General features: G+C 33.4%; 1 protein-coding gene across 2 annotated transcripts in view; it reads right to left on the bottom strand.

The window, feature by feature from the left end:
• Positions 1–12,500, bottom strand: part of LOC145291271 (protein henna-like) — a 118,871-nt gene that overhangs the window by 24,724 nt on the left and 81,647 nt on the right. For both annotated transcript variants that reach the window (XM_080136897.1, XM_080136896.1), the window contains exons 5-6: positions 5,866–5,933; positions 536–586 (exon numbers count right to left, since the gene is read on the bottom strand). In XM_080136897.1, the coding sequence (XP_079993023.1) occupies positions 536–586; positions 5,866–5,933 (119 nt within the window). The remainder of the gene's footprint in view (positions 1–535; positions 587–5,865; positions 5,934–12,500) is intronic.

Raw genomic sequence — 12,500 nt, forward strand, 5'->3', positions numbered from 1 at the left:
TAGATTTTTAGCAGTTCTTGCAAGGAGATGCCAACGTCCTCCTACATACAGCGCCTGGTATTCGCAAATAGTCACCCATTTTGGTACTGAACAGAGCCAACATTGCTTACCCTCGATGACCTATCAAAAAACTGCCGTGTCAATGTGGGATGTTTAATAAGAAATAATTGTCAGTGATCAAATCTTTTCCGTTTAATTTTTCTGAGAAAAAAAATCAGACACATGGCAAAACTAGTATGGAAAATGGCGGCACACATACAAATATACAGAGTGCGGCATGATTTTAGTTAAAATTAAAATTTAATTTATGTATAAGAAAATAAAAGTTAATAATGTTTTCACAAATTCAATTTTTTTTTCGTAGAAAGAAAATAAAACGACGACTATTGATATCGATTATTTATATATTCAAGTGTAAAAAAAGAACAGTTGCGATCATTTCGCTAGAAATAAATACGCCCGGGCTACGCCAGTTAGGGTCAGCTAGTCAATAACAAAGAAAGAAAGATCAAACCGTAAAAGTCTATATACTTACCAAGTTTCAGTCTCTGATTCGGTGTAGTCAACACGAGGAATGGGTTGGCCACTATTAAAGAAAGAATAGAATTTTTTTTATTTCAATACAAAATAAGCAAAATTACGCGTAAAATAAACTGGATTTACTTCAATTCTATTCATAAATTACTAGCGGGACCTGTGGAAATTCCACAAGGGACTGATTCATATGTAATATATTGATATTGACATTCTGTAGATGTTCAGTGTAAATGGAGACGCTCTGATATTATTGTAGCTTTTTTTTATTAAAACTGCAAAATTATTTATCTAAGCTAGCATGAACCCCCGGCAAAACCCGATCGTAAAGTACTCTTAAATATTATAAATATTGCAGATTTCGTATATATTATTAAAGTGTTAATGTCCTATCGATTTTTATATATTATAAAGTTGCGATTTAAAAAAACCAACAAACAAACAAACAAATGTATCCATATGACTTGGGTGCATTAGTCTGAATCGGAACCGAAATAAAAACTTATGAAAAAAAAAAGTATATATATATGTATATATATATATATGTATATATATATGTATATATATATGTATAGATATATATATGTATATATATGTATGTATATATATATGTATATATGTATATATATGTATATGTATATATATATATGTATATATATATGTATATATATGTATAGGAATATATATATATGTATATATATGCATATATATATGTATATATATATGTATGTATATGCATATATATATGTATGTATATATATATGCATATATATGTATATACATATATGTATATATATGTATATATATATGTATGTATATATATGTATGTATATATATATACATATATATATGTATATATATGTATATATATACATATATATACATATATATATACATATATATATGTATATACATATATATATAAATATATATACATATATATACATATATATACATATATATATTCATATATATATATATATTCATATATATATATATATATATATATATATATATATATATATATATATATATATATATATATATATATATATATATAACTTGAGTTCCTTCAGCCATAACCGAAACCAAAACTTATAAAGAATTCTTGGTAAAAGTATTTATGACAAGAAATGGAAGTACATAACAATTAAACGACCCGGATGTAAGCGTGACACAGAAAATAGCACACACACACGCTATCGTATTAATATATAGATTATTCAGTTATGAATCAAATGTATGTATCTATATATTGCGATATCTCGCGTGTATAATCTATATACACACTTTTATCAGTATTAACCATATGTCATCACTGCCCTCGATCAATTTCAGGAACAGCATTTAAAATGGAGGTATTATTTGCGTAAAAAGATATCTAGAAATCATTCTTACGAAGCCGATGCAGTTGATGTCAGCACAGTTAGGAGATGGTTTCGTCGATTCCAGAGTCGTGACAGAGATGTGAGTGATAGTGCACGCTCCAGATGCTCATGGACAGCCATCACCCCATCGTTGGCAAAAATACATGGAGAATGGCGGTGACTATGTAGAAAAATAAACTCTGGAGCACAAAAGTTCGCTCCTTTTAATGGTACCACTCACGTCTTCATATGTCTTCAACTTTTTTTTTAGTTAAAAATAAGATAAATTACTTTTGGAACGATCTTCATGTTACAATAATTGGGTTCCTACTTATTCAAATCTATGTGTCTATAAAAATGAGAATGCGCGCGCGTGTGTGTAAGAACACTTCTCAACCTATATACTACACGAATTTGTATATAGAGTATTCAGACACGTGGAACACATTTTAATCCGTTTTCATCCGGAAAAAGGCTCGCTAAGCGGTCAAAATTGAACAATTTGTGGGAGGCCACCGTATTTTTATATGTTTTCAACTGTTTCACGACTGCGCATGCGCGGTCGTGAAATATGACAGCTTCCTTATGTTAAATATGGGTTGGTTTCAAAACACTACTTAGAAGTTATGTGAAGCTGGTGTAATGGTTATCGTACTTGATTCACTGTTTTTAGGTTTTGGTTTCGATCTCAGCTTGAGTATTTTGTTGTTTTTTTGACTTACAAGAAGTGAACTGTTTAGAAAAAAATAATATATATTCATATGGACATGTCTCAGTTTCTTTCCGTTTTTTATTTACAGCATTTTTTTTTTATTATGAATTTAACGTTGCGTTTAATACCGGGTAACGCCGGGTACATATTCTAGTATATTATATAAGAGAGGTGTTCGGATTTATTAAATTGAAAAATCAAGGTTATGACCATCTGAATCAACTCTCTGCATTGTGGTATCGAATTCTAAGAAATCTAGGCGACAGGTAGTTAATCTACCGTATCGCTCAGTAAGTCCCAGGCCTAACTAATAAACAAAAAAACTTTTTGGCGAAATTCAACTTTATTCATCAGCATAGTCCTCTGGAATGATACACTTATTTAACAATTCGGTGCTATTTTTGTATAACGATTTTTTAAAAATGGAAATTGTTCCAGACAAGGTATGAAGCCACTTGATGTAAGGAGCTAAAAGGTAAAAAACCAACCAACAATAAATGGATAGATTCTGACTCAGAAAAAAAAAAACAATACACCCTCTTTCAGAAACATCGCTCATGGCATTTCTTTCTTTCTTTTTTTTTTTTACAAAGGAGTAACCGCTTATCAAGGCCCGGAAGCCACTCGAGGATAAGGGTTAATGAGTGTGCAGTGGTCGCGGGGAACATGTAGTAATCGTTAGTAGAGAAAATTTGATAAATTGGATTACTTAAGGGGATGGCTCGTCAAGAAATTGTTTACATTGGACTTGAAGACAACCATATTGTAGTCAGCTGGAAAGCAGGAAAATCGAACAGAGTTTCACAGGCGTGCTGTTCTATAAAAGAGACTTTGTTCATGGAATCTACGTTTAGGTTTAGGCACAGATAAAGAGTAGGGGAAATTATTAATAAGGGTTTCAGCTAGACGAGTGTTTTTTGTGAAAGTCAGGAGAGGGGGTACCATAGATTGGAGCTCAGACAGGCACTTGCCATGAAAATAACGATAAAGCAGAAACAAGCTCGCAACGTCTCTTCTGCGAGAAAGATGTTGCAAGGAAGAGAAAAGGGCATCCCCCATTAAGCTAGGAAGTCTATTTTGAACTCTGTCAAGGCAGGATAAGCTGCCTTTAGCATTCATTTATTATGTGTATGAATGTGAACACTAAAGGACAAAATAAGGAAAACGGGAATTCCAGGGCTGCCGAAAATAAACCCAAGGTTATGGCTTCAAAATACGCCCCAGTTACCGATATCACTTCTTCATTGAAACCAGATCTGTTTCGCTAGAACATTAGAGAATAAGAAGCAATCCGAACTGCAATTCATCTAATTTTGCTCTCATTGCGATCCAATTGTAACACGCTTTATTATCTTTGCCGTCTTCATTTGTGATAACCGTTGTCCATTTCTTTTCTTCAAATGCATTAATAATGCTGTATAATATTCGCTACTGACTGTTCTTCCTTTCTCAAGATAATCGATTGACAAAATACATTGCAAATTCGAAAATACGAAAGTCCAAACCTTTCCTACTGATGTTTGAATGCTTTCATCTGCTGCTGTCAACTCCGCTGATTTAACCTCGAATTAACATGGGAAGCAATAGTTCCAATTTCACTCATCGACAAATTGTGGATCGGATTCTGAGAACAGCATGGCTTTGCAGATTATCTCTACTTATATATAAAAGGCACTTTGTATCTGTGTGTCTGTGCGTGTGAATTCGTTTCTTATGGACTCCAAAACGGTTGGGTCGATCTTTTTGAAATTTCACATAAACGTATCTTGTATGTCTCGGAGTGTTCTTGGATAGGTTCTATATCGGAATGCCTCCGATAAGTATCGAATATCGATAATCAAAATAATCCGATTAAAATAAGGAACAGTCCGATTTTGGCCAAAGCTAACAACATTGTACACCATAACATCACAAGAGAAGTTTTATCACCGCACAAGCAGAAGATCCCGGTGTATAAAATCAACAGTAGGTTCTTTGATTAGACAGGGGCACGTTCAAAATGAATGGTTTTGTTTAGAGCAGAATTGAATCATGGTATTTAATTTTTACATTTTAAACTTTAATTTAAGCTATTATATAAAAATAATTTTATAAAATCAACAGTAGGTTCTCTCCAGTGCAATGTAGACACAATGTATTGTAAACTGGCCACTGTGAGGAGGTGTGTGAAGATTATTTTCGGTGAACCCGGGTTGATCCCCGACTGGAGCAAGCAATCAATCGATTTTATTGAAAAATGGGCGATATCATCAATTTCTACGATTATAAAAAGTACAGGAGTATGAAACATTCGTTGACCCTCATTCAATCCCGAGCAACGTCGTGTCTACCTGCTAGTCATATATATTTGACAACAGGAATACACAACTGCTCCGATAAGTTGAGTATCAGGAATTATGTTCAGATTTGGCGTGCTACTTATTACAATAAGCTTTAAGAAAGAAAAAAAAAATGGCCGTTTCATTATCTTATTGATAGGCGATCCAATAAGATCATCCCTGTTTATTTATTTTATTAGCTTTCTAAGGATTATCGTAAAGAGTGTTTTGTTTATTCAAATTCAAACAAATCACTTGAAAATATTTTTATTACACAAATATATCATTCATTACAAATGTTATTTTTTTTTTTGCGTTTATAATTTAAATATGATTTCGAACATATGGCCATGCAGCTCGCGCATATATGGTGTAATATACCGCTCCATGTTTCACAAAATCTACGCATTAAATTAGACTATATTTCGTCAACTATTGTTTTCCAAGTGGTCTATTGTGTCTGGTTTATCAGCGTAGACATTGAACTTTACATATTCTCAAAGAAAATGATCTAGTGGGGTTAATTCGCACGAACGAGGGGATCAGTTGAAAGGTCCATTTCGTGAAACTATTCGTTCATTGAATGTTTCCCTCAGTAAATTGATCTATGGCGTATAGGTCCGTCCTGCTGAAAACACATAATGGATTACCAAACCAAACCAAACCAAACTGAATTCCAAATAACCTCTAGTTACCAAATCTGCAATTAAAGAAAATGTAGTTGTCGATTTAAGATTCGCTGTCTCTAAAAAACATACCCATATCTGCAGAACAACAAACCTGCACATTAAAAAAAGAAAAACAACAAAAAAAAAACGCTCGCCGTTCACAGTTTCCAAGCAATTTATCAACTCTTATTAATGTATATGCGTTCAGTAGTTGTTTTAATCGGCTATTAAAATAACTATAAAAAAGGTCTACGTCAATTACTTACTGCCTGTAGTTGTAGGCGATATCTGCGAATTCTGTCCTTCGTTTCCTATAAACTGGATCCGTGAAACCCTGAAAGAAAGAAAAATATCTTACAATAATCGTTGCTCAAGTAATCTGTATGACAGATGTTTTGTTTTTCTAGTTTGTTATGTATTATACAGGGTGGTCCATTTAACACTAGCCCAAAAAATGTAATAGAGAGGAGGGACATTCTTTTACTGTTTAAATTACCTGTAGTGTTATAAAAGATGCCGGAAGTGCTCCTCTGTTGACATCTATGCCAGTTTGGGCACGTTTAACAACGTTTGTAGACACTGCCTGTATGCATGTAGATCTTCTCTGGTAAGTCTCCTGAGAGCTTTGCTAATGTTCTCCTTTAGTTGATCTAGATTGTGAATATTTGCATACATTTTTGTTTTAAAATCACAAAAGGATAAAAATCACATGATGACAAGTCCGGGGAACCTGGTGGCCATAAACCTTGTTTATTGTTCTCTCTTCCGTAAACATGTTATGAACTCGTCACAGTGATCTGTGAAACGTGTAGCATGTAGCGCCACCTTGTTGGAAAAAGAATTGCATTTTTGTCTTGTGGTGTCAGTTGGTCGTTAAAGATTAGATAGGTCGGGCTACATTTAAGTGGGTCATCCTGTACTAGCAAGCTGTCAGGCGTTGCCCAATCGTAAGATACGCTTCAATACGATAGTATAATTCATGCAGATTACATAATTACTATTACAGAGACAATCATCCATCGATTATTATATTGAACCTAATATATAGTAGTGAGACCAAAACTTTATATATATATATATATATATATATATATATATATATATATATATATATATATATATATATATATCAGCAAGCGTAGCCCGCTATAAAATACGCATAAATATTTTATTTTAATTAATACAAAAAATGAGACATGTGCATGTGAGTATTGTTTTTTCTAGACAGTTCAATTCTTGTAAGTAAAAAAAAAAAATACTCGAGGTGAGATCGAAACCAAGACATAAAGACAGCGAGTCAAGTACGATAACTATTAGACTAGCCTGACACGTTTTTACGATGTGTTTTAAAACTTTCTTATTCTTAACATAAAGAAGCAATTATGTTTCATGGACGCGCACGAGAATTCGTGAAATACTTAAAAAAACAGAAAAAAATCCGAGGACTCCCACGTACCAATGTTACGATTTTGACCGCCGTAGCAGCCTCCCCCCCCCATGAAAATTGATTAAAAAGTTCTCCACAATGATTATCCAGTATACCAAATTGCAAGTTTGTAGATAAAAATTTCATTGAGTATATAGGTTGAGAAGTGTCCTCACACACACATTCTCACTTTAATATATATATATATATATATATATATATATATATATATATATATATACCAGAAATATAATATATATATATATATATATATATATATATATATATATATATATATATATATATATACCAGAAGCTGTACCCAGCGTTGCCCGGTATTAAACGTAACATTAAGTTACTTAAGAAAATGAAGTAAAAAAAAAAAAAAACGGACAAAAACTGAGACTTGTGCATATCAGTATTATGTTCTTTCCAAAACGGTTCACTTCTTGTAAGTAAAAAAAAAAAAAAAAATCGAAACCAAAATCTAAAAAGAGTGAGTCGAGTACGATAACCATTAGGCCAGCTTGCCACGTTTTTATTAAATGTTGCCAAACAGACAATATAAGGAATCTGTAATGTGAACCATTTACGCATGCGCATTCGTGAAACAGAGAAAAATCCGATAACCCACACGTATTTTGACCCCTTAGCAGCCCTTTTTCCTGATGAAACTGATTAAAATGTTTTCCACGTGTTTGAAAACCTACATACCAAAGTTCAGAGAGATAAAAAATTAGTTGAGTATATAGGTTGAGAAGTGTACTCACACACACACACACACACACACACACACACACACACACACACACACACACACACACACATTCTCATCTTTATAGATATATAGACTTTGACACAATTGGCTAGAATCGAAACCAAAAACATATTTTCCATCCGTGTTCCTTACAACAACAACAACAACACAAAATAAGTAATATATGATTTTTTATGGTTCTGTTTCTTTATACACGTATTGACAACAAAAACCCTGCATACAAAATTGATTTGTGAGTTAAAACCAGTAGCGTATGAAACATTAAACATTAGAATTATATATATGTAGTCATCGACATACAGTCCTGTTTCGTTGTATCACAACTCATCAGTGCCGCTATACTAGCATCTCTCCCAAGCCAAAGATTGAGCCTAGAACCGTCGTGTTGACAGTCGGCGGTTCTCCCGCTCGACCATGGAATTGACGCCCGTAAATAACTCGTCGGAATGTCTATTTAAATAGACACCCGCCACCACTTTTATAGTGCTCAAATCGCCTGTTCGTAAACAACTAGAAAAGTGTGACACTTTCGTGTTATCCACTGCGTTTTAATAAGATTGTTTTAATCAGAAACAGAGTTTGCAAAGTCAGTTACATTTAAAGAGATAATAAAAGGATAAATACAAAATGATTATCTCTTTTTTTCACCACACACACACACACACACACACACACACACACACACACACACACACACACACACACACACATATATATACATAGACTGCGTGTTAAATTATTAACGCGATAACATTTTTTCACCAGTTTCAGAAACTTACCGGTAGTTTCGTATCAAAAACTTCGGAAACGTTAGCAATGCTGAGCTGCGCGTACTGTGAAATTTTCGTACTGTTTTGCGCAATGTAAACAACTTGCCATCGTAATTGCTGAATCCACGGCATTTGAGGTGTGTCAAATTATTTACAAGGCAGTTTGTTTCGTCAATAAAATGGGCTGTAAAGGTGATTTTATTACATTATTTTATTTTATTTTTTTTTAATTACATTTTCACCCCAAACAAGGCACATTGCCACTTTGGTGTAGGAGGCTACTATCAGGAGCAACAACTACTGGAGTACTATGTAGGGATTTGGGCAGCAAACACTTGAACTTCTGCACGTCAGTACTGTTGGGGAAGCAGGGACCTGGAATGGAATTCCAGAGTCTAGCGGTTCTGGGGAAGAAACTATTGGAGTAAAAAGATCTTTTACATCTAGGGATCTCTACAGTGTCGGGGTGGGATTTAGCAGCCTGTCGGGTTTGTCGAGGGTGCTCACGTCGTGAGGGCACAAGTGATTGCAGTTCGTCAGAGCATTCACCACTAAAATACTTGTAGAAAAGGCAGAGGGATGCAACATTTCGTCGATGGGACAGAGGCTGAAGCTTAGATGCCAGTTCAGGGCCTATCAGGTTTGCGACTCTCTTTTGAACCTTGTCAAGGAGCGAGAGACTAGTAGCAGATGCACCAACCCAGATGTGGCAGCAATACTCCATACATGGGCGAATGGTGGCCTTATAGAGGTACATGATACTTTCGGGTGTTAGTAGTTCTGAAAAGAGTACTCGTACAGAACAGCTAGCAAAAGGTAAAACTGCTCTCGAAATATCGAAAATGATAGGAAGGTACCATCAAACTGTGAAGAACATTGACAAGGACCCTACAAAGGTACGTAAGAGGGCTAATAAAGGTAAATGTATAGTTGTTTCACGCCGTTCTCTACTCCAAATTAAACGTGAAGTTGTTAAGAACCCTGGGTAGACAAGTCGAGAAGTCTTTGACCAAGCCGGATTGAAGAATGCCTCAAAAAGTACTCGATGTCGCATTCTGAAAGAAGTAGCAAAGTCAGTTAAGCCTCTGACAAAGCCTCCACTAAAGCAACATCACATACAAAACTGAAATGGGCAGAGAACAACATGAAAACGGATTTTTCCAAAGTTTTGTTCACAGATGAAGGCTTGATGGCCCAGATGGCTAGAGCAAGGGATGGGTCCTAGATGAACGACATTGTCATTAGCGTTTGAGGCGCCAACAAGGTAGTGGTGAGTTAATGATTTGGTCTGGGATTATCGGAGGTACTTTAGTTGGCCCATGGAGAGCCCAAGAAGGCGTAAAAATGACGTTAAATGCTTACATAGCTTTTCTGAAGGAGCACTTTGAACCATAGCTGATGAAGCAAAGGTTGACGTTCAGAAGAACCATTATTTTTATGCAGGATAATGCTCCCTCGCATGCAACAAACAAAAGCAAAGAGTATTTGCAACAACTGGGGTTCTCTGGGCTACAGAAGATGGAGTGGTCTGCGCATTCGCCAGATTTGAACCCAATTGAGGACCTTTCGAGTATCATGAAGCGATGCCTCTATGCAAGTGGACGCCAATTTAAGAGCGAAGATGAGTTGTGGGATGCTCTCCAAGAGGTATCGCGAGGAATAACTGCTGACTTAATCACAAATTTGACTAATTCTGTGGACCAACGTCTTTTAAAAGTCATTCATAAAAAAGAATCGCATATCTCCTACAAATTATGTCAACGTAGAAATTGCTATGTAGTTATTGTGCTCTAAGGATTTTTCCTAGTTCATTTAATGTTTGAAAATTATTTCAATAAACAAGTTATGGATATATATTTTTTCTCAACCCCGTTAATCACTTGACCGTGAAATCAACAGATATTACTATCTTCTGATATAGTTTCGCTAATACTGCTCTAAATACTCTTATTTTCTGACTGGAGTAGCTGAATAGTATTGTAAGCACTTTCTTAAAGTTTCATGGATTTTTCATAAATATTAAAAAAAAATGTAAACTCGTTAATAATTTGATACACAGTGTATATATATATATATATATATACATATATAAATATATATATATATATAAATAAATATATATATATAAAAAATATATATATGCATATATATAATTATTTACTTTAATAATTATTTAATACCTACAGACACTATCATCGGTGCAGGATGTAACGATTACCATCGGTCGGGAGATTCGAACCCTGCAAGGAAGCCATCTCTGAATCTATTAGCAAGAACCAAATCCACAATATATATATATATGTATATATATATATATATATATATATATATATATATATTTATTTATTCATTTGTTGATTTATTGATACACACATACATATGTGTGTATAAATATATATTTCTGTTTAAAAATAATATATATATTTATACATATATTGGTCTACTTTGGTATTAGGCACTCTTATATAAATCTCTTTAAAGTCATTGGAGTCTTTTCCTCTGAATTATTTTAACCTGGAATATATATATATATATATATATATATATATATATATATATATATATATATATATATATACATATATATATAATTATGTATATATTTATATATATATATAATTAGATAGATTGATAGATATTAAAATCGGCATATTTTTCCTCATATAGGAAATAGCTTCATAGCATTGTAAACACACATTCAATGTATCCTGTCTGCATTTGGTGCATGTTTTACGATTATTACTATTTGATATTACTCACAATCGTATCTCTTCGGCAGTCATCACTCTATTAAGGTGGTAGCACTTACTATAATATTTTGAAATAAATATTATATATATATATATATATATATATATATATATATATATATATATATATATATATATTAAAGCATGTGAAATAATCATGCACACATTCAACATCGGAATCCTTAATTGCTAACTGCTTTTATACCTCATATTTTTCATTTCACATTTTTCCGATTGGATCTGTTATAATCCGAATGGTAGCAAAAAGAAACAGACAAACGCAATATGGACTTTTAATTCATTGTTCTACATTTTTTTTTTACTTAGCTCAAAAATTGAAAGAAAGTTCTCTTCATTTTATGACCAAAGAGTATAAGAGAGAGGTTTATTTTGGAGAGTGTGACGTGAGTCTCTTTGTGAAGATATTAAAAGTGAAATCTCACCGCGTGGAAGCTATTATTTGTGATGATATTTTAGCGGGGGTTTCCGCGTGAAAATTATCACTTATGACGATATTTGAGCAGAATTTGATCGCGTGGAATTTATTGTGTTGATATTTGAAGCCGAGCTTGACCGTGTGGTAGTTATCGTTTGTGACGATATTAAAATGGGATTTGACCACGTAGAAGTTATCATTCGTGATGATATTTAAAGCGGGGGTTGTACTACGTGTAAGTTATCGTTTGTGACGATATTAAAGCGGGATTAGACCACGAGATTTAGAGAATTATTCCCTTGGGGTTATGCTTTGCGTGTGTGTGTATATATATATATATATATATATATATATATATATATATATATATATATATATAAATATATATATATACACACACACACACATATATATACTTTTTATTTGTTTTACATTTATATATATCTACATAGACATACACACACACACACACACACACACACACATATATATATATATATATATATATATATATATATATATTATGGGGTCCCGATTTCGAATCTCGCTTGATTCAGCCACTCCGATGAGTCATAGACGACGAAACACGTGTCAGTGGATAATTATATTTTAAAAATAATATATATGCCGCCCCCCCCCATGTGGGAGTACCAAATTGGTTGGATGGAAAATTTTTCCCAACTCGCATTTAGGTAAAAATGCACATAATTGAATTCATTCAAAACGTATCGCAAAAACAAA

Source organism: Euprymna scolopes, chromosome 12 (assembly GCF_053919585.1).
Source record: "Euprymna scolopes isolate OS-2025 chromosome 12, ASM5391958v1, whole genome shotgun sequence".
Classification (NCBI taxonomy): domain Eukaryota; kingdom Metazoa; phylum Mollusca; class Cephalopoda; order Sepiida; family Sepiolidae; genus Euprymna; species Euprymna scolopes.